We start from the raw sequence: 27,467 nt of genomic DNA on the forward strand, positions 1-27,467 counted from the left end.
GCAAAGCTGGTAGAGACATACCCTAAAAGACTGGCAGCTGTAATTGCAGCAAAAGGTGGTTCTACAAAGTATTGACTCAGGGGGCTGAATAATTAGGCACAGCCCACTTTGCAGTTAATTATTTGTAAAAAATGTTTGGAATCATGTATGATTTTCGTTCCACTTCTCACGTGTGCACCACTTTGTATTGGTCTTTCATGTGGAATTCCAATAACATTGATTCATGTTTGTGGCTGTAATGTGACAAAATGTGGAAAAGTTCAAGGGGGCCGAATACTTTTGCAAGCCACTGTATGTGTGACGTCATCCCCGAGCTGCTGCTTCGTGGGTGGTTGTTCTGCCTCACAGATGGGACAGAGCACGCCTGATGATGTTTAAAAGATGCCATTTGGCACCTTGCCTTTGCATTTTGTGCATCTTCTGCTGGCCTTTTATTGTATGATGTTACACTGCGCCTTTTTGAATAATTTTGGTTAAAAAAGACCCAGAATATATTGAGAGTTAGTACACACTAATGATTCCAAACACTGTTCTCTGGGAAACCATGGTTTCACATACTGTTGACATTCTGTAACTTTTCATATCCTTTCCATGAGCTGTGACAGACATTTATCACTACACTGAGATCAGTCCCAGAAAGTTATGCAAAATATGAAGGCAATAAAAGATTGCATAGAAAAACAGGGCTGTGAAGCAACGGAAAGCATAGATCAAACATACCTCGGTGGGTGCTCAGAGCAACCTGGGAGCTCAGACATAGGTTACGCAGGTATTTTAACAGCTGTTCGGTTCAGTTTAAAGAGATGGGAATACTTGATGATATTAAGAACACAGTGTCGCAGACTGTGTTCACTCCTTCCACTCTGATGTCCGGGCGAGGAGGGCTGCACATGGCTCAGATGTTACTGTGTGTGGTTACATTTGTCATAAGTGCCTTCAGAGGAGGGAGCAGCCATACCTACTGGAACTACGCCATGTTTGCCTGGTCTTTCTGTCCCATCATGACCCTCATCATCACCATCGTTGAGATGTTCAAGCTTGACATACTGCTCGTACTTTGCATGGACTGGAAGGATTTCACCACAGGGATGGCCATGTCCTCAGCGCTCATGACCGTCAGCGTTGCTATTTTCTATGCCAATTTCTACATCTGCCGGACGTGCCTGCACGGGTGGATAGTGAGCGTATTTGCTTTCTTGTCCGCCATCGTCTACATACTCGAAGTGGTGAAGGACAAGATCTTCGACAAGAGTAAGGGGAGCTACCTGTCCGCCCTACCTGGATTCATGAAAGTTATGGAGGCTTTCGTGAGCTGCATGATTTTTGTGTCCCTGACCGGTTACAGAGACTCCGTCCCTCTGATCTTGTGTGTTATAGCATATGCCATTCCATTTCCCATTATCCCTATAATCATTGCCACCAACATCCTCAAGAAACTCAAGAATTGCTTGCCTTTTAATCTGGACAGGTTTGTCTTTATATTCCTGGTTATCTCCGTTGTGCTCTATGTATTTACTGCTATCATGTGGCCCATTTTTATGTTCAGACACAACCCTCGCCCCAACGACTGTCCACCCAGCTATTGCATATGGGCCATTCAGTTCATGGTTGCCTTTTTCACCTATGTCAATCTCATTCTATTCGTACTGGACCTCATTTTCACTCTGCTTGGTATCTGTGGCTTTAAACGCTCATAAACTGGTGCCTTTCTTTGTCATTCAAAATTCTTTTAAGTTGTACTTCAGGTTAACAAACACCAAAAAAAGGGGTTAAAATCTCTTTTTTGGGTTTCTATAATGCTTTCTGAAACTGGTATATTTAGGTCCATGTAAAGAGACTAAAGCATATGGCTATAACACACTTGTGTTTAATCTGCATCAGCACTTCCGGATATCAGGATATCATTGTTGGGTAGCTTGACAGATAAGCTCTACAAAGTTTAATACCATGAATGTGGATGATAATTTCTGTTTTTATAGTTTCTGTATTATTACCATTATAAAATTGAGTATTTGAATATTGCTCTGTTATGTTTTGTCCTGTTAATTAATCAATCAAGCTGAAATGCCCAATGAGTATTTGAAATGAGCATTTGAAACGAGGCCCGAGTCAGTTTTGTGTCAATATTATATAGTATTCATAATCATGTCAAGCTCTGACCTGCTATTTATCATATATTCCTGACTGTGCCCACTATTGTGATCATTCCTGGTTGTGACAATCATCTATTTAAAATCTATCTTTGTACGTATGAATACAGTTTGGGGGGTTTTTATGTTACACACATGACTTTTTTATGCTTCGTTCTTGCTACAAATGTGCCGCACGTTTCATTTCCTCCCCCTAGAGGAAACTGATTGAGTGATTTTGTTTTAAGATGTTGCAAACATAATAAATTTAGTGCCTGAAAAACTTTTGACATATTGTCCTTTTTAATTAAAAAGCACAAGGTGACAACATTAATGAAAAGTTACTTTTATCACATCATGGTTATTGTAACAGCAGATGAAAAAGAGGCCATATTTGCTCATAAAAGATTAAACCCACAGAAGACAGCAAACTATTACTATAACATTTTACCCTGTACACACAATAATACATCTCGGGCAGTATATTCAAATCTCACCATCGTGGCTGCTGAATGCGCTCAAACTGAGATAGTGAGAATGCAAATGCAGCAGGGACATTGCATAGTAAGTAGCCATCAGGCAGAGCCTATTAAGCAAATGTACACATTAAGTAGTATTTTTTTAACTAAACAAAACTAAACAAAACTTTACAGTCCCAGAGCTGTAAGAGTCAGCACGCTGCCTTATTCAGGCATCCTCTGGTTCCTCAAACTCCACCGTCTCCAGCAGACCCTGAAAACAGAAGTAGTGGGAGTTGCAGTAGACCGGAGGTTTGTTGGCACATGAGTCCACAACTTCTGGCTTTAGTGATGCAAAAGGGCTGGCTCCACTTCCTTTCATGTCCATTTCCAGCTCCAGCAGAATTTGCAAAGAGTAGGTCATCTCTGTCTCACTGCAGACGGAGCACAAGCAGACATTATCAGCAGACATTACACGCAGCAAAGCATGGCAAATGGGCACATTAGCTCTCAGTGATACAAGAGCAAAGCAGCAGAAAGTTTAGGCTTGGCTGACTGCTGTGCACTTGTGAGATATAATGTATAATACAATAATGAAACTGACAAGCATGTCACCTGATTAGAATGTAAAAATGAGTGTTACAGTATAGCTTATTAAACTGAAGATCCCACATGACGCCACTTAACGCAGGATCTTCTCATTTCCCCAGAGTTAGTTTCTCAGGGTTTTGCTCACAGATCACTTGTTTATTCTGCCACGCCTGTACAGCTGAGGTATTCTCACTGTCTGCCTGTATCAGCATCAGCGCCTGTAAATGCAAATGACCCGGTGTTCCTCACAGGGCGCGAGGGCTGTGCCTTTCCAGCGATGCGCAGAGCACTTCTTTTTTCCATTGTCCCATATCATCAGCATCAGTCCGTTAAAGATCTGTTTGAATGAGTAGTTCTCCAAAGCTACAGGTGCATATTCCCACTCACTAAGCTTATACAAGGCCAAGATTGCTCATTGGCCTTGTAAAAAAAGATGAAAAAGCTGCTCCTTAATTCTTAATAATCCAAATACTGAAGATGTATTCTGAATTTAATTCTAAAGATCTAAAGTTTGGCATTACTCTTGAACTTGCTGGGTTTGACTGCAGCAGTTTCAGCTGCTGACTGTGATGGTGAGTAATCTTATCCCTAAATACACACCGCTAGGAATATTCTTACTCCCAGTAAACAAATGAGGCTTGTTATCCTACACACTGTAGCTTTAAGTAGCTTTAGCATGCTATAAAAATACTATTAAAAGTCCTCATCATGTAGAACAGCCAAGGTTTTCTTAGTCTGTTTTTAATGATGTACTATCTTTGATTATTATTGATGAATTAACATGTAAACAGAACTTTAACGTAGTAGTTGAAAGAAGCTGAGCTCATTTTAACTATTCTAGACAGCAGTAACTTCATATCTGAAGTAAAATAATGGAGTGTCAATCACAATGTTTCCCTTTAGCAATAAAATATCATAAAACAGAAATGTAACCAGAAAAGTTAAAGAACCTGAAAACTAAATATAAATGTAATAAGGTCAAAATGTCACTCACGTGAGAGCAGTGAAGAGAGAAGGAATTTCATAATCTCTGAGAAGCAGGAGAGTTGGCAGCCAACCCTCGTCCAGACCTTGGCTGGCATCAAATCCTTAATAAAAATAAATAAATACATTTAAAATAGGAAGGAAAGAAAACCAAATAATGAATAAGATCTAACTTTTTATTGTTCAGTAAGAAACATACACACTATTATGTGTTAATATAAGGGAGAAAAAAAAATCTCACCAGGATGAAATCCAACCACCAGATCTGGCTTGGCTGCCTCCTCTTTCTCCACCAGCTCCTCCCAGAACTGATGGTAGAGGCCTTTGTAGGCGCTGATGTAGACTCTCTGTTTGGGTCCAAAAGCTCTGAGGGGAGGCCTCACGACAGGGCCGTCCACCACCTCGGGCCCCACCATGACTATTTCGATCCCCTGGTGTCCGGGGAACATGTTGTTCAGCTCATCGTAGTCGGTCAGTCTGGCTGACAGAGTCTCAGTGTGGCCTGCTCCCACCAGGTGAATGGTGAGAGGTTTGGATAAAGGGTTTAGTCCGAACAGTCTCATCCCCCAGGCTATTGTCAGCGGCCTGGAGAAGAACTCGCTGCAAACCCTCCACAGCGACTGCTTCACATCGTCATCATCTGGCCGAGGCCGACCAGCGTTGGTCCACAAGTCGTTCATGTTTTTTCCATTTAAAATGGGATCGAGGCGTGCCGTGAGGTCTCCCTGCATGGCGAGCCAGTCGTCGAAACCCTTGACCTCAGACTGGGGCTTGGACCATTTTTCTGTAGGAAATGGAAGGTCTCCTAAAGACAAATAAAACTGGCAGTTTGAGCAAGGTTAAAACGGTTTGTTCATTTTTTGTTTTAAATGCACGTTATTACTTTAGCATAATATTGTAGAAAATATAGCAGTTTACACATTCACACAAAACCCCCAGTTTCCCTCTGGGGTTGGGTCAGACACGGCATGTAGTGGAAAAAATCTGCTAAATCAGACATTTGAACCTACCCACTATGTCGGATACTTTATTCCTTTTTTGGAATAATTGGAAGAATCTGCACTTTACCTTTAAACACAAGCCACTCCACGACTCTGTCGATGGCAGCCAGTCGCAGCTGTGAGCAAAACGTCTTGTGCTTGGGCCAGTCTTCCTTCTGACACTCTTTACAGCAGTAGTAAGCATTCAGACACCTGGAGAGGGAAAAAAAAAGATGTGGTCTGTACTGGCAGTACAAACTCACTGGATAAAATCTGAATACACTGCTTTTTCTCCCTCTCTCTTTACCTGGAGCAACGCTTTAGGTTCTGTGGGTTGGAAAGTTCATTTGGTCGCTTTTCACAATAAGCACAGATTTTGAAAGATTCCTCCATCTTCTCAAACATCTCTTTTTGAGACCGGAAAGTCATGCCTTTACCCTTCTTCTGCTGAACAGCCCTTGAAAGGAAGATTCAAACTATTAAAGATCAATGGGATACAGCTGATCAGAGGCTGAAGATGACAAATATCATGCCATGTGTTCACCATACTCTTATATTCATGCTGTAACCTTCAGTTCTTTTCTCAGTGGTGGGGTGGGAAGAGTGTTTTTTGCTTTAAGCTTCATGTTTACAACTTGGAAGTGGAAAAACCACACACTGTATATAAGGTATGTTTTATATACAGTGAACCCATAAAGAAAGTCTTGAAACAGGCTTCCACTACCTCACTGTTTCAAGACTGAAAATGGCAATTCAAACTTCACGCTGTCAGTGAAGGCCCCGCTCCTCCTGCATGTGCTTTCACTCACAGCCACTTTCACAGTGCCCTGTGAAAATAAATATACATTTAATAAAACTGGACTCCACACACTCCACTTACCTCTCAGTTTCCGTCATCTTGAATCGAGCAAATGAGTGTGACACAGACGCTTTTCAGCTGCTTCCTCTGCTGCTGCTCCTCTGCTTTTATGATATGTGAGCGGTCTGTTGGGGGTCTGCAGTGCCAGATATAGCACCTGTGCTCTGCCTTCTAGAAACGTCTGACAACTCCAGACCATTCCTGACTTCACAAGAGCCAGACTCACATGAGGAGGTAAAATGCATGAATGAATGAGTAGATAAATGGATAAAAGTACAAGAAGGTTTTATGACATAACAACGCCCTAAAAATTTAATTTATCATTGCATTTATGGTGCTACGGTTGTTTATTTATCGATTGCAATAATTCATGGGTTTGATATATTTTCACCAAATTACTTTATTATTATTTTTGTAGATGATTCATTGCCCATGGTTTTAATAGTAAACCTGGCCCAGATTATGTACTTCTGGTATTTACACAAAGCCTACTTGAAGATTTTTGCCTAAACCTGAATAATTTTTTCCCCTGAAAATAAAATGATATAAAGAGAATAAAGCCTATCAAAGCTATAAAGAAACACTGTTCCCGCTAGTCCAAAACATGGGGCCTTGGGCCTCTTAATGACTTTATAGCTTTGTGTTACAACTTCTATCCACTAGAGGTCAGTGTCGCCCCACCAGGCCTGCTCACTAGAAACGGCGTCAAATAGATTTATTGGTATCTTCCAACAGTGAAAGCATCATTTTGACCCAAAAGAGGCTGATTCTAAATTAATAAAGACTTTTGTCATTTAGATTTTATGCTTGAAGTGTTTTTAATGTATGTTCACAAGTCACTTTGTTAGGTACACCTGTGATCGACTTTATTTCTTCATTCCAGAGTCAACAAGGTAGATTTTGGTCCATATCAACATAATAACATTATGTTGCTGCAGATTTGATGGTTTCACATCCATGATGAGAATCTCCTATACGTCGACATCCTGACAGCGCTCGACTGGATTGCGAGCTGGTGGCTGTGGAGGCCATTTGAGTAAAGAGAACTAATTGTCATGTTCAAGAAACCAGTTTCAGATGTTTTGAGTTTTGCTACATGGCGTGTTATCGTGCTGGAAGCAATCATTAGAAGATGAGTACACTGTGGTCATAAAGAAATGGACATGGTCAGTAGTAATGCTCAGGTAGACTGCGGCATTTGAGACTCATCTGACCAGGAAATGCTTTTGCAATCATCTGTTGTCTAATTTCAGTGAGCGTGTGTGAGGTGTAGCCTCAGTTTTCTGTTCCTAGCTGACAGGAGTGACACCAGATGTGCTCCTCTGGTCCCCACGCACTTCATTTTGTTCAGAGAGAAGATGCTCACTGGATATTTTCTCTTTTTAAAAAATCTTCTGTAACAGTTAGAGATGGTTGTGTGGGGAAATGACACCAGATCCACATTTTGAATGAGGCTGAAACAATACATTTTTCTTTACGGTGGATCTCTGTGCCATTATCTACTGAGGGCAGAATTCAGCTTTTTTCCATGCTTTATAACATAATAGTGTTAATTTTAAAAAGCATTATTCAGTTTTGTGTCAGATGGTTTCAGACCGGCTATAAATTGTTTTATGATTATTTGAAAAACGGGGCTCGTGATGTTTTTTAAGAGAGGCAGATGGGCTAGGAGAGAGTGAAGGTTAATGTATGGTAATTGTTGTTTATTCCATAGTAAATAAAACGTACCTGTCAAATAAATTTCACTTGCCAATACAGACCTTCATTTAGCACATGTGAAAATATCCTTTAATACCCTAGTTTAAAAAAATACACTACAATACAGCAATACTGGGCCTGTAATCAGAACAGTAATGGTGTGTTTATTATATTTTACCACGCTTAAGTGATTACCACCATTAAAAATGCTATTAGACATGATAATAAACCTTAATAAAAGACAACACACAGTAAACAGAGGCATAAATAAAGAAATGTTACTTTAATGTGCATCAGTAGAACTCTCTGCTGTCAGCAGAACTCTTTTTCAAGAACTAAAGACTCAAATTTGAGCAACAAAGCAGAGACAAAACCACGCGATAAAGTAGAAAAACTCACAACCATCACAAATCTCAAAGGAATCTCAGCTTCTTTGATAATGCTGTCATTTATTTAGTCGTTATTCGAGATTGTGTGTTAAATTCATGTGCATGTGCAGCCAGCGTGATATTTGGGAATTTGCTCATGCCGCAGAACAAATCACAGGAAGTCGTCAAGTGATGATGAAGCTAATTTTGGTCTCATAATACAGGTACAACAGTGACTCTTCATACCCAACAGTCATGTCACCCTGCATAATGAAGAGAGTAGAAACCTCTGGGATCCACTGCTTTTACTGCTGGCTTCTGCCTCATTAGGTAAACATATCAGAATTAAAGGACACTCTGGAAGGAGTGAAGATTATTTTTCCTTCACTCCTTCAGTGTCCAGCAGAGTTATGTCCATCTCTGACAGGTTGCAGAAAGTCCCCCAAGGACTTCAGGAAACCCGCAAATCTGTCAGGTCCGAAAAGAAGGCGTTGAGTTACCTTCATAGGTTTCACTGTGGACTCTAAGCATCTGCACGTCGGCCCTCAAGGTCTTCTTGTGGAAGCAGTCCCTGGAAACTGACGTAATGAGAGTTGCAGTAGACGGGGGGTTTGTTAGGACACGCTTGGACCTGCTCTGGTTTCTGTGAGGTGAATGGATTGGGCCCACTATCCCTGATGTGCATCTCCAGCTCCAGCAGAATCTCCAGTGAGTACTTGAGCTCCATCTCACTGTGGAGACAAAAGAGGTGTGAAAATACTCAAATTTAGGTTGAAGTTTAGTTTCATTGTGCGTGTGAGTCGTGAGTGCTTAAGAAACACCAACGGCTACAAGAAAACAGACATTTTGGCAAAACGGCATCAACAAAGGGTGAAAGACTGGAGTACCAGAACTCTGCAATTTCATCCAGTTATACACTACAGGGGGGATTCTGTTTAGAGCTCCTGCTGTAAAAGAAACTAATCTTTTCTTCTACTTGGCCTTTGTAAAGAAACAAAAAAACAAAACTGGAAACAGGTATAGAGGAATAATGTTTAGGGGATAACTATCCTAAGGTAATGAAGACAGCTAGGTAAGCAGTAGAGCAGAAAACTGGGCTAAAGTGTCAGGCTCTAAAAATGCATATCTGCAGCAGATGAACAGAATCTGATAGTTATGGCCTTAAGATATAGGAAGAAATCCAGCAAAGGCCTGACACATGACCTGAATAAGGCATCTGGACCTTCAGTGGATCATCTACTGTTCACAAAAGCCTCATCAGAAATGGTCTCAGTGGAAGGGTGGCTGTCAGGGAGCCATTCTTAAGGTTTCTTGACAAAGAACTGGCAACAGATCCTATATGTAGTGATGAATTCAAAATTGAAATCTTTGGTTCAAATCATTGCCAACAAACAGAGGAGGTCAGGAGAGAGGTACGACAGAGTGAGTATCTACAGCCTTCTGTAAAGCATGGTGGAGGCTCTGTCATGGCTGCACTTCAGCCAGTGGTGTTAGAGATGTTGTCAGTATTGACAGAATTACGAACGTATGATGTGGACAGCTTCAACAGCTTTATTTTCAGCATTAGATTCAGAATTAGTGATGCTAAACACACTGCCAGTGCCCTAAAAGCATACCTGAATCGAAAAACACACAATGAAACACTAACAGTCATGCACTGGCCTCCCCAGAGCCCAGACCGCAACATTATTAAAGCATGGTGGGCTCATCTTGACTTAGAACAGAACAAAAGGAAGGCAACATTGAAAGAAGGGCTTTGAATGTCCTTCAAGAAGCCTGGAGAACTATTCCTGAAGACTACTTAAAGAAATGTCAAGAAAGCTGACTTAGAGAGTTCAGGCTGTGTTGAAGAATAAAGGTGGTCACACCAAATATTGACATTTGAGTTCCTTAAAATTATACAAACTCTGCTTTTGCCTTCTGTACTGTAATCCCATGTGTGTTTGCACATCTCAATAAAATGTAGAACCTATTTCCCATCTTTCTATCAAAACATAAAGAAATGAAACCTTTTGCACAGCACTGGATGTTCATCAACAATCTCCGACAGTCAGTTCTGACTTTCTTTTTTTTCTGGCGGAGTTAGCAGATGGTATACAAAACGAGTTAATGAAGTCCCTCAAGCGCAAAGAATTTCAAATATTCAATAGCTAAGAGAGTGAGAGGTTTTATTAAGCCTGCTATATAAAATGCGATCCAAGCAATTAGAGCCACAGGAGCATGACTTACCTGAACATGGTGAAGAAGGAAGGGATGTTATAGTCTCTGAGCAGCAGAAGAGTGGGCAGCCAACCCTCTACCAGACCCTGGTTAGCGTGGAACCCTGAGTTAAAAACAAACAAGTGAACCTGTATGCTGTACGTCCACAAACATGTTCATTATTAGAAATGTTAAATAATTAGTGTCACCTTTGCTTATGGCCTGTTACCCACTACACTGTTAAAACCACAGTGCACTTCTATCTTCCTTTCATCTTTTCCCATCCTCCAATATAATCCTGGTGAAGTAAATATGTGCATCTTATCCCTGCTAGATGCTCCACTCTTTTAAAAAAAATGAGTCAGCTGGAAGCTACAAGATTAAAACAACAAACTGACAGAGAAAACAGTCAGTCTCAGTCTCCTTTTAGTCAGTGAGGTAAAGATGGAACAGAGTACACTTGATTAGGCTCCAGCAAACCATGTGTTTCTCTTGTTAGCTTGAGTACAATCCCTTCTGGGCATACCTAATCTCATTAATAAACCAAGGAATCTCTGGCTGTCGTGTTCCTCCGCAGCCGTTTATTGACAGGTGTGTATTGCAGTGTCAGTGTCAGGATTGAGGTCTGAAGTAAACAGCATTATATAATCCAGCTTCACTGATGCCGACACACCTGTGGTGTCGACGTGAAGACGGCAGCTTTGCCACAAGCAAGCAGACCTCATTTGTGAGCTTTAGCTGGACATTGGGAAGCTTGTTAAATCTTTCAGCATCACACCAGCTGAAAATGTGTGATACTCTCCAGTCAGTCACACAGACAGTCACAGCAGTCCGGCTACATTTAGGACGGGCTGGTTGCATAATCCTCCGGTATATTAACTGACAGATGTCACTTTCCCCAGACTCTGGTTTATATCAGAAGTCAGATTTTTGAGCGGCGGGGGGTGGTGCGGGGTGGCGGTGGGGTATTATGGTGAAAAGTTTGCCCTTCAACCAGATTAGCGAGGTTCCAGCCTGCCATGGCAGCAAATACTGTAAATCCATCCAGCTTAAGTGTCCCTGAGTGAGACAAAACCGAGCAAACAAGAGAATTTTCCTGTGCTTGCATTATTATTATTTTACCCCAGAGAAGGATGCGGTTATATCTCACTCAGCATTAACGGGAAAGTGGACATGTGAGAAACATGTTTGCAGATACCAGGGTGTACGCAAGAAATGTGACAGCGTGGCAAAGAGAGGGCGTCATGTTATCAAGCTCCTCATCTTTCCCGGGAACTCAAACTGGAGGAGGAGGGCGATTTCAATTTCATTAATGCACTCCATGATATGAACACCCCAGCGGTTACACTTATCGTGACGAGAAAGCTGTTAACACGGAGTAAGCGTTTAGAGGTTTAAACCATACCCCAGGAGACAAAGCGACAAAGACAGGCTCCAGCCTGACTGGTAACCACTGCCATAATTGCCTGGCAGCAGAGTAAATTTGGGCCATATGGTAATTATTAATGATAACAGACTCTTTTTTTTTTTAAACCAGGCAACAAGAAAGTGTTATATAGCTGTGAAAATCCAGTTTATTTCACGGATAACAAAAAGCAGTCTGGATGGGGTTTTTTTGCATTTATGAGGCACCTGTTTTGGGGGCGTTGTATCCCTGTATGGGTAATGTTACATATCCCACATCAATCTCCTTTCTGAAAGCTGACATTACCTCCTCCCTCTTATTCTCAAAGGTCAATATCTCCACGGTTTATTTTGTAAATGTGTTTTTCTAGTAGCTTTCCCTTTCCCCCGGTTTTCATTCTCTTGTGACTTCAGCACACACACACACACACACACACCCATACACCTTCTTTTTTATTCCTTTCGTCACGCTGCCTGCGCGCCTATCACCTAAACAGTGTCATAATGCAGTGCTCTGCCAGCTTTGCAGTATGAAACGCAGCCAGGCTCTCAGGCAGTTTACTCTCAGGATGACTGATTCCTGTATATTTAGCTCCACTGGAGCCTGTAGCGATAACCGAGCCAGGGTTACGGGTGCATTTTGGGTCGGGGCTTTACTGCTGATTTGCAGGTTAAAGGGTCAAAGAACAGGCTCGGTGCAAAAGCTTACGAGGGCGTAGGGTTATAGTGCGGCTTTAATGAGGTGGTTGTCAGTGAAAGTGCACAAACGGGGAAGTGGGTGTCAAGACTTTCAGTTACCCTTTGTGTTCTACTCCAAAAGCTTTAAATGTAGCTGTCCCCCGACGGCTTCAAATCAATGACTTTGCACACGAGAGGGCAGGCAGTGATAGACTGAGACACCTCTTCAAAAGGAGAGCTTACTAACATTATGCTGACTCCAGCTATCTCAAGCCAAACTCTTTTACAGCTGCTCCCCTTAATCACCCAAATCCCCAATAAAGGCCTGGCACTAATTAATGGGCCAGATCCAGTGAGCTACAGGTTTCCTGCTTTCTCTGTTCTCTGAAGGAAGTAGCTGCCAGACACACGTAGAGGGAGACAAGCCATCGCTTCAGTCCAAAATAGCTGCAGCAGTCATTAAGGTCTTAATCTAAATTCATTTTCAATTCAGGCCACTCTCAAAATTCTCTCAAAATTGCACTCTTCGTTGACGTCTTGTGGGAGTATTTAAATACATACCAGGATGAAATCCAACCACCAGGTCCGGCTTGGCTGCTTCCTGTTTATCCACCACATCCTCCCAGAACTGATGGTAAAGAGCCTTGTAGGCACTGATGTAGACTCTCTGCTTGGGGCCAAATGCCCTGAGAGGAGGTCTCATGATGGGGCCGTCCACCACCTCGGGTCCAACCATCACCACCTCTATGCCCTGGTGACCAGGGAACATGTGGTTCAGCTCATCAAAGTCGGTCAGTCTGGCTCCCATGGTCTCATTGTGAGATGTCCCCACTAGGTGAACAGTGACTGGTTTGGCATGCGGGTCCAGTTTAAAGTGCTGCACGGCCAAGCCCACTGTGAGAACTCGAGAGAGGAACTCGCTCTGAATTCGCCATAAGGATTGTCGCAGTTCAGCGTCATCCGGTCGAGGCCTGGAGGCGTTTTTCCAAAGGGCTGCCATGTTGGCACCGGACAAGACGGTGTTCAGGCGTGGTGTAAGATCCCCCTGCATGGAAAGCCAGTCGTCCCAGTTCTTCACCTCACCAGCTGACTTGGACCACTTCTCAGTAGGGATGGGGAGGTCTCCTGTAACAGTGGTACAATACTATGATTGAGCTACAAAGCTTGTAGGACCACAGAGGCTTTTAAACTCAGATATTAAAACACTGGACAACTATGACAGAAATTTAGGAGAGAAAAACTTCACTTCTCTGTCTCACTCGTTGTCTTTCGGGCATTTCCTTTGTGTAATTTCTCTTGATTTTCATCTGAGATTGATAGAAACCTCATGACTCTATGTCGTGGAGTTGCCCAGGTAGGCAACAAACCACATAATTGTTTATTACACTGTCCTTTACAGTCTACACTTTACTTTATTTCATAACACGTCACTGTAATAAGTAAAATAACCAGTAGAAAAGGATCTGACCTTTGACCTGGGAGTGGAACAGTCCTTTCAGGAACTAACTCTGCATGCAACTCAATGTTAGCTACTGCTAAAACTGATATCATATGTATACATGTTCAAAATTGAAATAACTATGTCAAGAAAATGTGTGTATATGCATGAATATGTGAACAAGTATAGTTGTTTGTTTAAAGACAGATTTGGATTTCATGTATTTACTAAAACAGCTTGTTTTGGTTCGTTGCCTCAGGGCATCATTATGCCGTTAGACCATTTTTCTTACGGGGATAACAGGAAAACAGCGCTTCCAAACTCAGGTCCTTGGGGCTGCTTGTTGTGATTATTCGACTCAAGTGTGTTGGAGTAGCGACTCCGATCAGAGAGAGAACCTCTGTGTTATTATTTTTAGGAGCGCTGAGTTGCAGGATATAAAAGCAATCAAATCTACTTCATAAATATACAGAAAACTGCACATTGCTGTCCCGAAGCAATGAGCCCATTTTTTGGTGAGGGAGGGGTACAAATGTGTTGATATGTATGACACAACTTTCAAAAAGGAGGCTGAAATATAATTTTTTTCTCCAGAAAAGGAAAATTTAAGCCATAGAGACGTGAATTCATTTCAGCAGCACCACCTTGTAATTTCTCACCTGTGAACATTAGCCACTCCACTAGTCTGTCAATCGCCACCACCCGCAATATCTTGCAAACCTTTTTATGCTGAGCCCAGTCCTTTCTTTGACAGTCCTTAGTGCAGTAGTACACATTCAAACACCTGGTGGAAAACGGAAGAAAAATGGTAACATAGTGAAAAATTGAGTAGAAAAGGTGTGAGAAAGAAGAAGACGGTAAGCAGAAGCATTACTCTGTTTGTGAAGCTGTAATTCTCCATACTTCTACTGTTTTACACTTTCAGCAGTTTGTTTTGGAGCATTCAGGTGCATGTTTAACACAATCCTGCAATCTCTTCAGGGGTGGTTGTCCGACCATCCTCACCCCAAGGTCAGACCATGAAATGTCAATGCAAATAGAAAAAAAAAATACTATTTGCATTTAGCTACTTCTCAGACTCTACAGGTCTCATTTTGCATCTTAAATATTGATGACAGTACAATTAGAAAAATGCTGAATGGCTTATTTTGGAATAGTTGGTAGGAGAAAACATCTTCTCACTAAAAAGAACATAGCAGCATGGCTTACATTTACAAAGTTGTCTCTGAACAAACCACAAGACGTAACACCAGGTATCAAGGATGGTGGAAGGGTGATGATTTGGGCTTATTTTGCACCAATGGGCACCTCAGAGTCATGAAGTCAACCATGTCTCATACCTAAAGCCTGATTTATGCAACCAGACAGTAATCCTAGCATCAAATCTACAGCAGAATGACTGAAAAAGAAAATCCCAATGTATTGCAGTGGCTCAGACAAAGTCCAGACCTCAACCTGCCTTAAATGCTTTGGAGGGACCATAAGAGAGCTGTGCATGAACAAATATCAAAAAGCTCAATGAAGCTAGCCAAAACAATGATGTGGTGTTCTTAGACTTTTGCAGGACTGCATACTTGGCTGTATATGGATTTCCTAATTTAAGCTCAAAACAGTCCAATCTATTGCCAAGAAAAGCCACACTCAGAAGGTGAGCATGGCTATATAGTAGGGTTAGCAGGTTTCCCTCTTTATGTGCGAGCGCATAGCATTTTTATACCTTTCCCTCCCTTTCCACCTACTGAGACAATACCATAGATTTTGATTGTCTCTAGTTTCTGAAAATCCACACTGCAAGACAGACACTTCTAAAATCCAGCTTTTATTTAATGCCTGTGAAGATAGTGGCAAAGGTTGTCATCTTGTGTCTCCCACAGGTGACTATATCACCATCTTATGCTGCCTACGGTACTCCCAGGGTGGGAAAATGCAAGTCACCACAAAGTCTGCACAGTTTTCAAACTTGTAGCTCAAAAGGAAGTTTATGTGAAATGATTTATGAAATCATGCTAAAAGCCTCTCAGCATTAGTGCCCTACATTGTCCTGCAAAAACACACACTTTGTTTTACATTTAGCATGTTGGGATCTGGTCACCCTACTGGTTCTAATCTTGTATTACGCTAAACTATCTAAGCTTTTAGGTATTTCATGCTAAATATTAGCTAAAGAGTAAGATTATTTATGAGTACTCCATGCAGTGTAATGTATATCAAGAGAGCTTCTTAAGTACTAGGCCACCAGTTAGAATGTTTTGCTTGTGCCAAGTCACAAATAGCTTCTTACATACAGAACCAAAATGTTGACCTTCTTGTGCAGTGAGAAACTAATGAGACTGAAGATGAATTCTGAATCACTTTAGGCAGCTGCTGGGGAAAAAATAACTAAATAAATAAATCAGGGGCATACTAGGTAAAAGCAGGAGTTTATGACCTCTCAGTATGGATGCAGGCCTTTGTGTTGTCACACAGCATGCGCGATGATGAGGCAATGTGTTGGAGTAGTGGTCTGACTGCCAGCAGCAGTTGCTGCATTGGGAGACTATATTACTTTACCTTGCAGTCATTTGCAGCCATAGAGGCACCCCACATTTACATAAAATCATTTATCAGCCACCGTGTTCCAGCACGGTGCACTTTGCGAGTACTAATTCTCCAAAAGAGGCTTATAAGTAGAAGAAGTGACTCAAAACACGGGTGAGGAAAAACAAGGTGCCCTTGAAAGTTAAAGTGTGAACCATTTCCCAAGAGATTAATAAACAGAGGAAAGCGAAAAAGAATGAGGATTAGGACGGCATTAGAAAGTCAGCATTACTGCTTTAACGCTGGTGGTAATTCTAATGTCAAAGGTCTCGAGGGTATAACTTGTCAGCATTTCCGTTTTTTGTGCGCCTAAATGCCTCTCGCTACTGGTAAGAGGTTAGAGGCAGCGGCAGCTGAGAATTTCAAGGGAACGCGCATGTACGACAGCATGAATGAGTCGGCGTGAATCAGAGACGGGAAAGGAAGCGAAAAAGGAGAAGGGAGCCGGAGGGGCGAAAGAAAAACGAGGCACAAAAACAATTAGGTGCTCATGAAAATGCACTGCAGTGTTTTCTGCTGCTTTTCCCTCAATATTCTCCTTGAGCTCTCTCTCTGATGGTGTGACATATGAACTGCATTAAGCTGCTCTTAATAAGCTGCAGAGTTGCAGAGAGATGAATCACAGTCAGGGGACTTAGCTATATTTGCCATTGGCCATTATCCACCTCTGTAGTGCTGTCCACACTTGGGTGGCTTATCATTCCGTTGCTGATACAGCGGCAGCTGGTAATGCCTCACACATGACAGCTATTGGACAACAACATCAAAACAAGATCCTGGCTGTGTGGTGACAGAAATGTCCAGAGAACAGTGGAGATTTAATTTCCAGAAAATATTCAGACTGTAAACGACGATTATTGTTAATCGGCGTTAATGACTGAATACTGTAAATCAAACGCAACAGGGTGCAGTTTGCACTCACTTCACGCAGCGCTTCAGGGCCTGTCCCTCGGCGAGATGTTCGGGGAGTTTGTTACAGCCGGCGCAGAACTTGAAGGTTTCCTCCATCCTCTGGAACATCTCTTTGTAGTTGCGGAATGAGATTCCTCTAGCCTTCCCCTCGAGTGCAGCCCTGATTAGAGTCAGACACTAAATCATTTGCCAAGCAAGACACATGCTCAAGAATCTGAGGTGTTAAAGTGACATTAAAGGGCAACTTCTGAGCACGTAGGACATGTGAAATTTGTGCAAATTTCTAAAGCGTAACCAATCAAAGCATATATGCCATCCAGGTCTGGGTGTTATGAAAGTTTGAAAAAAAGAAGAAAAAATGAAAATTGGAAACCTGTATTCTCTGTAGTCCTTCAGGTTGAGCTTGTTGAGAATCACCTTTGAGAGTCCAGGTACGTTGGAGTCCAGAGAGTAAAAGCCAGACTGGTCAGAAAAGACGCTGTCAGTCCCCGGAGCGTAGGACTGTGGCAGTGCAGGGATCTGGGATGCCATTTTTATGGCCAACACTTTCTACTGGAGAAGAACGAAGCATTAAATAACTATATAAACATATGCACTGCATGGTTTATTAACACCTAGTCTTCGGTTTGAACGTGCTGGTTTATATTTTGTGTGTTGTTATCTGCTTAGTAACAGACACAGAGCAGAGCCAGTGGTCAGACTGACAAATGAGAAGAAGCAGGGCTGTAAATGGGGACTTTGGTGCAGGGATACATACCGTTCCATGCCACTCAAGTATTATTTTTTACTACCCAACCCAACCACCAACCATCGCACTACACTACCACTGCACTGACTGTTTTATGATGACTGGGTTAGCAGGTGTACTGGACTATTTGAGACCCAGATTTTCACCAAGCCACAGTGAAAGTGGCCTTACATTAATCAGCCTCGTACACATTCCTTCCTTTCACTTATGTGAAATGCTGTGAAGGAAACACACAAGCCTTGTCCCCAGTTACACTCGCTGACCTGAAAGCCCTGATGAGAACTCTCATGACAAGAAGCTCACACAAATCTGAGACAAGCCAAGGCTCTATTTAGGCGTGCTCTTCGAGGTGAGTCATTGTACCTCTGCCCTTCATGGAAATCCTCACATCCCGTGCCCTCCGCGGGTTGAATATCAAATGATTTATTTACTTGGCTGGACAGGATGGGCGAGAAATGTGATCATCTGGTGGTGGCACTCATACATCTCTAGCTCACATACCTCCTTCGGTCCTTCTTTAGATTTTACTGGAAGCAAGTGTTGAATTTGTGCTTAAAATAATGATAATGTATGGCTGTAATTTCCCCACTCGTGTTTTCTTTTTGCGATCAAATATATCTACCTGTCTGGAAGCAGCTGAAGACGATCCCCTCGCACTAAACCTCAAGCAGTTTGCAGCAATACACAATATTCTGTTGAGAACAGCACAATAAATTCTCCCGCTCACACTGAGACCCTAGTCTTTACTCACAGCAGTCCTCTTTCCCGGAAAAGTTTCCTTCCACTCAGAGGGGATACTGCATCTTTTCAATTTCATACCATGTATTTGGGTGATTTAGCCTTAATCATGTGTGCAGACTAAACTCAGAGGATTATATCTAATTGGTTATTTCGTATCTGCACAGCAGCAGGGAAGCTAGGGCTTAGAAGTGAACAGGTTTCCCATGAGAAGGGCAAGTTTTCACTTTTCTCTCCTCATTGGTCAGACCACTTTGGATTTTAGTGTACACAGACCTTCCACTAGTCTGAGTATTACTGCTAACGATGAAGATGCCCTGGCTATGTTAGAAGATATGACCGTGGCCGTACCTTTGTTCGTTTCCAAATTAGAAGAGGCTTCCTCCTAGATGGTTCTAGAAAGTGGCTGACAGCTCCTTATGCTGGATGTCACAACCTCGGAGAGCCTTTCTGGTGTGTCTGCTGAGTTTTGCAAAAGTGAGCCAAAGTGGGAGGGTTGGGGACTCCTGTCATATGAGGTTAAATGAAGAGGATGTGGGGGGGACTGGATGATTTGGGCAGGGAGGGGTTGCCTTGGAGGAGGGTGCAGGAGCCAAAAAAGTGAGGAGTGGAGTGGGGAGCAGGTCATTTTTAGAAAAAGGAGAAAGAGAAGGGAGGGGTGGGTGAAGATTCAAATCAGGAAATTAGGGTTGGGGTGAGAGAGGAGGAAGGCTGTATGTTCAAGTAGTTTATGTACCAAAGAGATGTTCTAAAAAATATTCAGAGCAAAATAAAAAGAAGCTCTCAGCAGGGGAGAGGGGGCTCAGAGATGAAAACGAGGCACATTACAGGCCAGAAACTGATAATCACATCAGAAAACAGATCTGTGAAGCTCAGTGAAAAGTGAAGAAACCAATGTATATGCTAAAAAACAAAAAACCCCACGTTTGATATGGAAATACACTGCTCTTTCAATTAGTCAGTGCTTTTTCCCCCTGCAGCTTGAAAGCTTTGACTTCATCTTTTTATTCAAGTACAGCAGCCTGAACAGAAAAAAAATTAAATATGTGCATGCATCAGGTTATTTCTATGAGTGCCAAAAACGAAAAATAAATAAATAAATCTGTATAAATAATGGAAATACTACTTCGTAATAATCACCAAAGCCTTTTCATTTTTAAAAAAAATTTATTTGGTCCATTGGAACCTGAGATTGAAAATTAAACATACATATTTTTGTACACATATACCACGTCCCCCGCTCCCAAAAAAAGAGGATCAATAAAATATATTTATATGTCTATATATATATATTTATATATATATATCACATTCTTCAGAGTTCATTATTTTCAGCATTAGGTTACTTTTTTGTATCTACTATCATATTTTAATTTCTTTTTTTCAAAGGGTCATTTTTTTGCTTTTAAATCTTTAGTCTGACTTAAGTTTTCAGTTTTCTGTCTAAATTGTACAATTTACAATGAGAGACAAAAAAGAAAGAGGAAAGAAAAAAACAGGGGCGTGTTGGGTCGGTTGGGTCTGTCAGTGACCACCTCTTCTCTGGTTGTTTTCTATTCAGCAGCAGGGGGCGCTCCTAAAGCACAGAAGAGCTACGGACACGACCTAACAGAAGACCAGCAAACTAAACTTAAAACTCATGTAAAACGTAAAAGTGATCCAGCAGTGACGCTTGATTTTGAGGTGCCTTCGCAGTCGTTTCAGTGCAGGTTCACGTCAATCCATCTGGGCTCAGAGTGAAGCTGTAAAAGCCTCATTACATTCCTTTATCTGTCATTCATCAGCTTCAGAAAAACAGGGCTGCAAATCACTTGTATGAATAAATTAAGACACAGGGACTGACGCAGCTACGTGGCTGCGACCGCACATACTCACACATGCACACAGGGCCAGACGGGGACGCACATCTGAAAGTGGTCATTACACATTGATGTTTCTTTGGAAAGCATATTTACAGTTACTTGAGCTCTGGGTTTCGTTAAAAACAAACGTTGCACTGCAAGCATCGGGACACAGTGCAGCCGTTTAGCATCAATGATTTTAAAACTAAAAGGAGAAAAATGAGATGATATGAAGTGAAAATGACCCATGATAAACTTGTAATGTTTTTTACATTTAAAATGATTTAGATACAAAAAACAACAACCAAAAAAACAATAAAATCAGTTTTTCCCCACTTAATCATTAATTGTATGAATGCTGCTGGATTTTTGCTTATTAGGTTTCAAGTTTTTCTCCATTTCACCACAAAATTAACAGTAAGACATCGTTTTTAAAATAAAAAGTCTCCCACTCAATCCTGTCTCTATAGTACCATGTTAATTGTTCCCCTCTGTCTGATGAGACATCTATGTTGCCATGGTGAGGGCATGATGAATGAGGAGTAATGGCTTTGACACTGGGGAAAAAAAACAAAAAAAACGTGACCTTATATATAAGGACCTACGTAAAACAGCTATCCCTTGAACGAGCACACTCAGAGAGAACTATTTTCTGTGTCACAGCCCATCTCGGGGGTCTCTTTCCTGTCTCGCTGTGTGTGCACCGAGTCTGACAAAATGATAATTTGTTATTTCACGAGGACTCTGTGTTGTTGCTAACAAGCTGTCAGTGTATTCTTGTGGGAGGATTGCCCAGACGCTCGCGCTGCACCCAAGCAAACAAAAGTGGTCCCTGCCCTCCCAAAGTAAACTCGGCAGCTCCTCTTAAGAGCTCCCCCATGGCAAACTGGCTGTTCAAACAGCCAATAGCGACTGTAGTACTCCCTAAGCACGTTATAGTATAAACTGACATGCTGGCAAACTGTGCAAGTGTGGGAAACAGACACTAAACTCACCTTCTGTACCAAACAAGATCAGATGCAATTTGCTGGGTGTTACAAACCTCGAGTGTAAGACTCATGTAATATGCAGGAGGGGGACGACTGGGGGGAGGTGCCGTACACATAAATTTTAATTTGCACAGAAAGATATAAACTGCCTTGTGAAGTGGACGAGAAGCCCTCCAGCGATGAGACCCTAAACTGAGGCCGGGTGATTCCATTACTGCTCCGTATTTCACAAGATAAAAACCTTCCAGTCTCTACAAACACGACCCCACTAACATCACAAACAGCGGAGACAACAGTGAAAAGATGCTATTGCAGCTTCTTGGGCACCACCCACCTGCCAATCCAGCTTACTGTACAAATCACAGGTTTGGTCCTGAGCTAGAGATTGTGCCACGGAGAGGGAACAGTACTGTATGAATGATGGCTTTGTCTACAACCTCAAAAAACCCCAAAACAAAAACACAAATATGAACAAGAGGCAATGAGGGTTGTGTATAAACAAGTTAAACTCACACTGAGATGTTTCCCAAAAATGTAAAAATACAGGACATGTATGTTTTGTGGGTAAAATCACTGGGGTTTGGCTCATAAAGTACCGCACTGAGGATGGGGGCGATAACCCCCCCAGAAGTCTGCCCACTTTGTTAGCAGTCTTGGTGGACGACATGGAGGGAGGGGGAAGTGTCTGATCTGGTGGTTGGCTCATGGTCCATGGGCCGGTCAATGGCTCAGTAGTTTCAGCACCTCACCCCGGCTTTTTTTTTTTTTTTTTTTGAAGCTCATTGAAAGCAGGGTCATCTCCAAGCATACCAAACTGAGGGCTGACATCCGTTTCACATACAGCAGGTGCTGCCAGCTATACAAAATGTCCAGAATGTTAAGTGTCAGGTGCCGGGGTGAAGTATTGTGGGGTTTTTTTGTTTGTTTGTTTGTTTTTTTTAGTACTCCCCGGTCGCTCATTTTATCCTCAAATGGCACATCCAGTTGGCAAGGGACAGACAGAGCATGTGCGGTCCGGACAAAATCTCGAGCATCCATGGAGCGTTAGGAAGAGAGCAACTAAACGTTTCCCTCTCCCGTCGTGCTTCACATTCAGATGTACGACCAAAGAGACGCAAAAAAACGCATCTTTCTCTGCATTTTAGGGCTCCGCACACTGTGCCTAACCTTGTCTGATTTTTCCAGTGGTCTGACAGTTTTATTGGACTAGAGCAAGTGAGTCTTGGATAAAGTGGGCGGTGGTCATAGAGGCCGGGGCCGGTGCAGGCCGTCAATGTCCGGGGTGAGCTGGGGGCTGTGTGTGGCCTTGGTGGGGGTCCAGTCTCCCAGGGAGGCCTGGGCTGCCTTGCGGTGAGCCAGGCGGTGGGTGATGGAGAAGCCGGCATTTCCCTCCAGCTGAGAAAGCACCACCAGCACCTGCCTGCAGGGAGAGACAGAGAGCCTTGGAGCTATTGTTGTTGACATTCAAACGCATGTAAAGTGAATACAAACACACTGGTCTTAAATCGCGCCTTGTGTATGAAACAAAAAGTAAGAGACTGAAAACAACCGGAGGGGGGGAATTGGTTGAACTCTCCAGCATCATTTCTCCTTCGTCATTCAGGAGAAAAGTGCAGCGTCATTTAATTTAATCATGCATTAATGGAAGAAAATTTAAAAAGTGCAGCTACACTCTAATTTCCGACGAAAAGTGGCAAAACAAACGGCTACAACAGTTATCCGATGGCTGCTGACGGACAAGAGCGCCACAGTCGTTTCATCCCACTCCGTCCTCAAAATAATTAAAATGAGTTTCAATTAATTGAATTGAAGTGATGTGAGAACTGCAAGGAGAAGCTAAACCTACGCGTGGAGAAAACCAAGCTGATTAATCAGCACCAATGAATCATTCTATTTTCAAGACAAACTGGGATAATATGGTGACATATGGTGAGAAATAAAGGCTTGCTGCCCGTGACTGTGTTACTCACACCTCTATGAATATGAATTGGATATGGTCTTCTTTTGAATGATTGCATTGCCACTAAATGCTTTCACCTATGAATCGTATAAAGCAAGTGAGCGAAATATGAGACTGTGATAGTGCGGTGCTTTTTAGGCAAGCAAAGTGACACTATGTTCTTGTTAGATGGAGAAAATGACAAGAGCAGCTTCGTGCATGGTGACTTTTTACAGTTTCCCATTATATGGGCTGTAACTTTGTGACAGGTAAAGCCCTCAATTTTCCCTTATTGGAAGATTTCATGCTGTTAAACAGAAAACTAATAACATGTAAACGGCTTGTGCATGCTTGATTCTCCCAGCATCTATCTGCCTGGAGTAGTGCGAGAAGCACAATAGAGACCAGCAGAAAACAAAAGCAGATATTAACTGTGCTGAGACCAGCCTGGGGTAGTTTATTAAGAAACACAGAGCACTAATCCTGTGGGATCACTGTGTTTATATAAGCATGTAAGTGTGGTGGATATTTGCTGCACCTAAATGTTCCCGGAGAATTTAATCTGTGCACTTGTTATCTTTTCTGACTTTGTGCGCAAGTGAGGAAAAGAGAGAGTGGTTTGTGTACCTGTGTAAAGGCGGGACGCTGTCGATGGTCTTGAGGCTGCCGCGTGTGGACACCACATTGAAGCTGTCAGTGCAGTCACAGGAGACGTGGAGGTAGTACTTGGGGTGGCGGTTTTCCACCACCACGATGAGACCTGCCCAGCCGTGGGTCAGGTAGTAGCATGTCATGCCCTCACGGCCCTGAGCGCACACAAGGAAACAAGCTTTTTTTTTTCCATTTTTCAAAGCAGAAGGGTTGTTTTCCAAATGCAAACCTCAGATTTCACCACTTGTGCAAAGCTAGCACCGCTGATACTACGCCAGCAAAATACAGAACACAGTATCCTACATTTCTATTTAGTAACAATACAGTATAGTATATATACAGTATCCTATAAAGCAATCACATAGTATAGTATACACACATCCTATATTTCAATATATAGGAGGATATCCTATGTTTTCATTAAGTATATTATGTATGTTTCCACATTGTATACATATAGTATTGTATATATACAGAATCCTACATTTCCATACAGTATGTATGTATGTATAATATACTTCCATATAGTACAGTTTATATATACAGTATTTATAATTCCATAGATTTACAGAGCATTGCGGCAACTATCTACAAAGGGGTGGCTACATTTCTGTAAGTATGACTCTTAAATGCTCTTAAAAAGCTTTTGAAATAGGAAGAAATGTGCTTACTACAAAGTAGCTTCAATGGAGAAAAAATACTTCTGTGCAATCAGTTTTTAATAGTATTAAAATGCAATAATAATAATAATAATGATAAAAAACAGCATTCTGCATTCAGCTGCCACTTCAGTGGCTGCTGCTCTCTTTTAGGGCCACTTGCATTTGTAGTAAAGCAAACACAAGTGCAGCTAAACTACTTTAGCTGCTGTCATTTGCTGTCACGTCCAATTGCACAAGCAATGCCATCCAGTGTCTGAAAAATAGCTTTGGGCAATACTTGTACTCTATCTGCTTTTAACACAAAGCTCTCCTTTCTTCACAGCTCGGGACTGCTCAAAATTATTTATTAATAATAACTGAAAATCTTTATTTAACTGTATTGCTAAAACGCTACAGCTGACGCACTGGCTGCCATGTGCTCCTGAGTGCTCAGCTGTGAATTTCTGAAGAGCTGAATGATTTAACAAAGATGATCTCAAGTGTTTAAAAAGCTCTGTCATCCTCTAAAATATTCACCAAATGTGACAGGCGCTTTCAGGAAAGCATTGTTCTGAAGAGCCAGGAGGATTTGTTTCCTTGGGTATGAACGGCCGTGCGCGAGCTCGTGCAAGAGGTAACGCACGCAAACGTGCACGTGTGAAGGCAGAACAGGACTTGCAAGCGTGTAAGATGCCTCAGATTGATGAGTATGAACCATTCTGACCGTTTGTTTTTGCTCTGCAGGCTCTGTGCTTTAGCTTGAGGAGGTCAGCATCATATACAAAGATTTGTATATGGAAATCCCTTTTAATAGACTGTCCAAATTGGTCTATAGTCCAAAGTGATTGGACAATAGACTATTAAATGTTTCTTAATGTTTCAGATGTACTTTTTCAACCCATTTATTTACTAATTTATGGAATTAATGCAACCGAAGACGTTGGGCCCATCTTAAGAAAGCGTGCACATACATTAAAACAAAGGAAAAATACAAAAGAAACCCCCAAAAAACTGTGATGCAGGACTGTGGAACTAACTTCTATGGACAATAAACCAAAAAACAACTCTTATACAAGTTCTGAAAAAAGGAAACGAGTGGAGGGGTAAAAAAGAAGAGCTCACAACCCAAAGTGAGCTATCTCATCTGTCAAAGATGAGATGGAGGTGCTTCTAATATGGTTTGGTCTTGTACAGCATGGCTGCCAATAGACCGGGCACACAGTGAGCTACTGATGTTTAGACGCAACAGGATAAATGCTGTGAGGTAGGTTGGAGCATTCTGGACAGAATACTCCAACCTGTCAGTGCATTCTTGTCAGAGGATTGCCCAAATTCAGCCAAAATCTGTAGAGGACAGTTCAGCATCCGGCTGTACTACCCTACTCTCAAAACACTAACAGGCTCTTCAGGGTGACTAAGTGGAATATCATCGACGAGTTAAAGTGCTAATGAACAGCTAAAACCACACTAAAGTGAGAGAGACCCCACATAAAAAAAGCTGATAGTAGCTGTGACAAAGGCATTGGGGATAGCCTTTGTCACAGCTACTATCTACTAAATATGATGGTTTTGGTTGGCTAAACTATCTGATTACTTTGGTTATCCCAATGTGTTAAAAGCTTTATCTACTTATGTATTTTTATTCCAACACATTTAAATTAAAACAGACACGTTCAGGCAGTAGTCTTTCACTTCAAAATTAATTTGCTGAAGCGCGCAGCCCGGAGATAAAAAAGAAAAAGAAAAACTTTCCAAATACTTATCATCTGGACCGTAATATTATACTGAAAGGCAATAAAACTGTGTGCATGTGACAAGGAGATTGGGGGTACAAAGAGAGACAAAACCCTACAACTACATACAGGATTCTCTGCAGTCTTGTGAAAAACTAAATACATCCTTACTGCTTCCACAGGACTAAAGAGGGTAAGTAGCAGCCAGGATGCTGCTAATCAAATGTGCTTGATTAACTGATCATCCCTTCCCAGGAGAGCACGTTCCAGCAAATTCACCCAAAGGTCCGATCATGCAATACTCAGAGAAACTGGAAAACACCCATGAGCGATATATACAGGCCTCAGTCTGCATGTTAAATATTAACATTCACAACAGCACAATTCATAAAAACTACAACAACTGTCAAACACGCTGGTGGAGAGGTGATCATTTGGCCTCATTGTGCAGCCACACGACCTGACAACCTTACAGACACTGAGTCGACCATGAACTCCTCTGCATACTGTACACACTCTAGAGTCAAATGTGAGCCCATCCTTCTGAGATCTTTGTCAAAACTGGCTATAATGATCCCAAGCACAGTAGCAACTCTACAACAGAATGACTGCAATGGCCCAGTCAAAGTCCAGACCTCCAACTGATGGAAACGCTGCGGTTTAGACCTAAACTCTTTACCCCATGAAATTCTACTAGGAGGAATCTTGAAGACTTTTTCTGAACTGAAGCTGTTTGTGGGTAACAGTGATAAGAACAATCAAGCTCCACAAATTACTCCACAACAAAAAAGGGATAAAGTCATATAGAAAAACAATTTTTTCCCCAAGTTATAGTTACTGAACCATGGAGTATAATTAATTTTTCACAGGACCCCACAGAGTTCTGTGAAAACCTTTTTCACTTGACTGCAG

General features: G+C 41.9%; 4 protein-coding genes across 7 annotated transcripts in view; 1 reads left to right on the forward strand and 3 right to left on the reverse strand.

The window, feature by feature from the left end:
* Positions 1 to 803: 803 nt before the first annotated feature.
* On the forward strand, positions 804 to 1,697 carry LOC102080841 (myeloid-associated differentiation marker-like protein 2). Its single transcript, XM_005448348.2, has one exon. The coding sequence runs from the start codon at positions 804 to 806 to the stop codon at positions 1,695 to 1,697; it is 894 nt and encodes a 297-aa protein (XP_005448405.1).
* Positions 1,698 to 2,459: 762 nt separating this feature from the next.
* LOC100701517 (putative protein MSS51 homolog, mitochondrial) lies at positions 2,460 to 7,887 on the reverse strand. Its single transcript, XM_003438462.4, has 6 exons — positions 6,023 to 7,887; positions 5,450 to 5,599; positions 5,231 to 5,355; positions 4,404 to 4,967; positions 4,173 to 4,266; positions 2,460 to 3,021 (listed from the first exon to the last, which is right to left on the reverse strand). The coding sequence occupies exons 1-6, from the start codon at positions 6,037 to 6,039 to the stop codon at positions 2,817 to 2,819; spliced, it is 1,155 nt and encodes a 384-aa protein (XP_003438510.1). The 5' UTR covers positions 6,040 to 7,887; the 3' UTR covers positions 2,460 to 2,816.
* Positions 7,888 to 7,967: 80 nt separating this feature from the next.
* LOC100699180 (putative protein MSS51 homolog, mitochondrial) lies at positions 7,968 to 19,351 on the reverse strand. Of its 2 annotated transcripts, none has more exons than XM_019362704.2 (7): positions 19,113 to 19,351; positions 17,649 to 17,824; positions 17,286 to 17,435; positions 14,446 to 14,570; positions 12,910 to 13,473; positions 10,297 to 10,390; positions 7,968 to 8,798 (listed from the first exon to the last, which is right to left on the reverse strand). In XM_019362704.2, exons 2-7 carry the CDS (start codon positions 17,804 to 17,806, stop codon positions 8,591 to 8,593), a joined length of 1,299 nt encoding a protein of 432 aa, XP_019218249.1. In that variant the 5' UTR covers positions 17,807 to 17,824; positions 19,113 to 19,351; the 3' UTR covers positions 7,968 to 8,590. The 2 variants fall into 2 exon arrangements, with proteins under 2 accessions (XP_019218249.1, XP_003438665.1); XM_003438617.5 differs by having other exon boundaries at positions 17,649 to 17,827.
* Positions 19,352 to 20,299: 948 nt separating this feature from the next.
* Positions 20,300 to 27,467, reverse strand: part of capn15 (calpain 15) — a 43,895-nt gene continuing 36,727 nt past the window's right edge. For 2 of the 3 annotated variants that reach the window (XM_013272880.3, XM_013272883.3), the window contains exons 11-12: positions 24,158 to 24,336; positions 22,834 to 23,011 (exon numbers count right to left, since the gene is read on the reverse strand). In XM_013272880.3, coding sequence (XP_013128334.1) covers positions 22,834 to 23,011; positions 24,158 to 24,336 — 357 coding nt within the window. Of the gene's footprint in view, positions 23,012 to 24,157; positions 24,337 to 27,467 lie in introns of all 3 variants that reach the window. The other variant, XM_019362705.2, reaches the window with a different exon arrangement.

Source organism: Oreochromis niloticus, linkage group LG8 (assembly GCF_001858045.2).
Source record: "Oreochromis niloticus isolate F11D_XX linkage group LG8, O_niloticus_UMD_NMBU, whole genome shotgun sequence".
Classification (NCBI taxonomy): Eukaryota; Metazoa; Chordata; class Actinopteri; order Cichliformes; family Cichlidae; genus Oreochromis; species Oreochromis niloticus.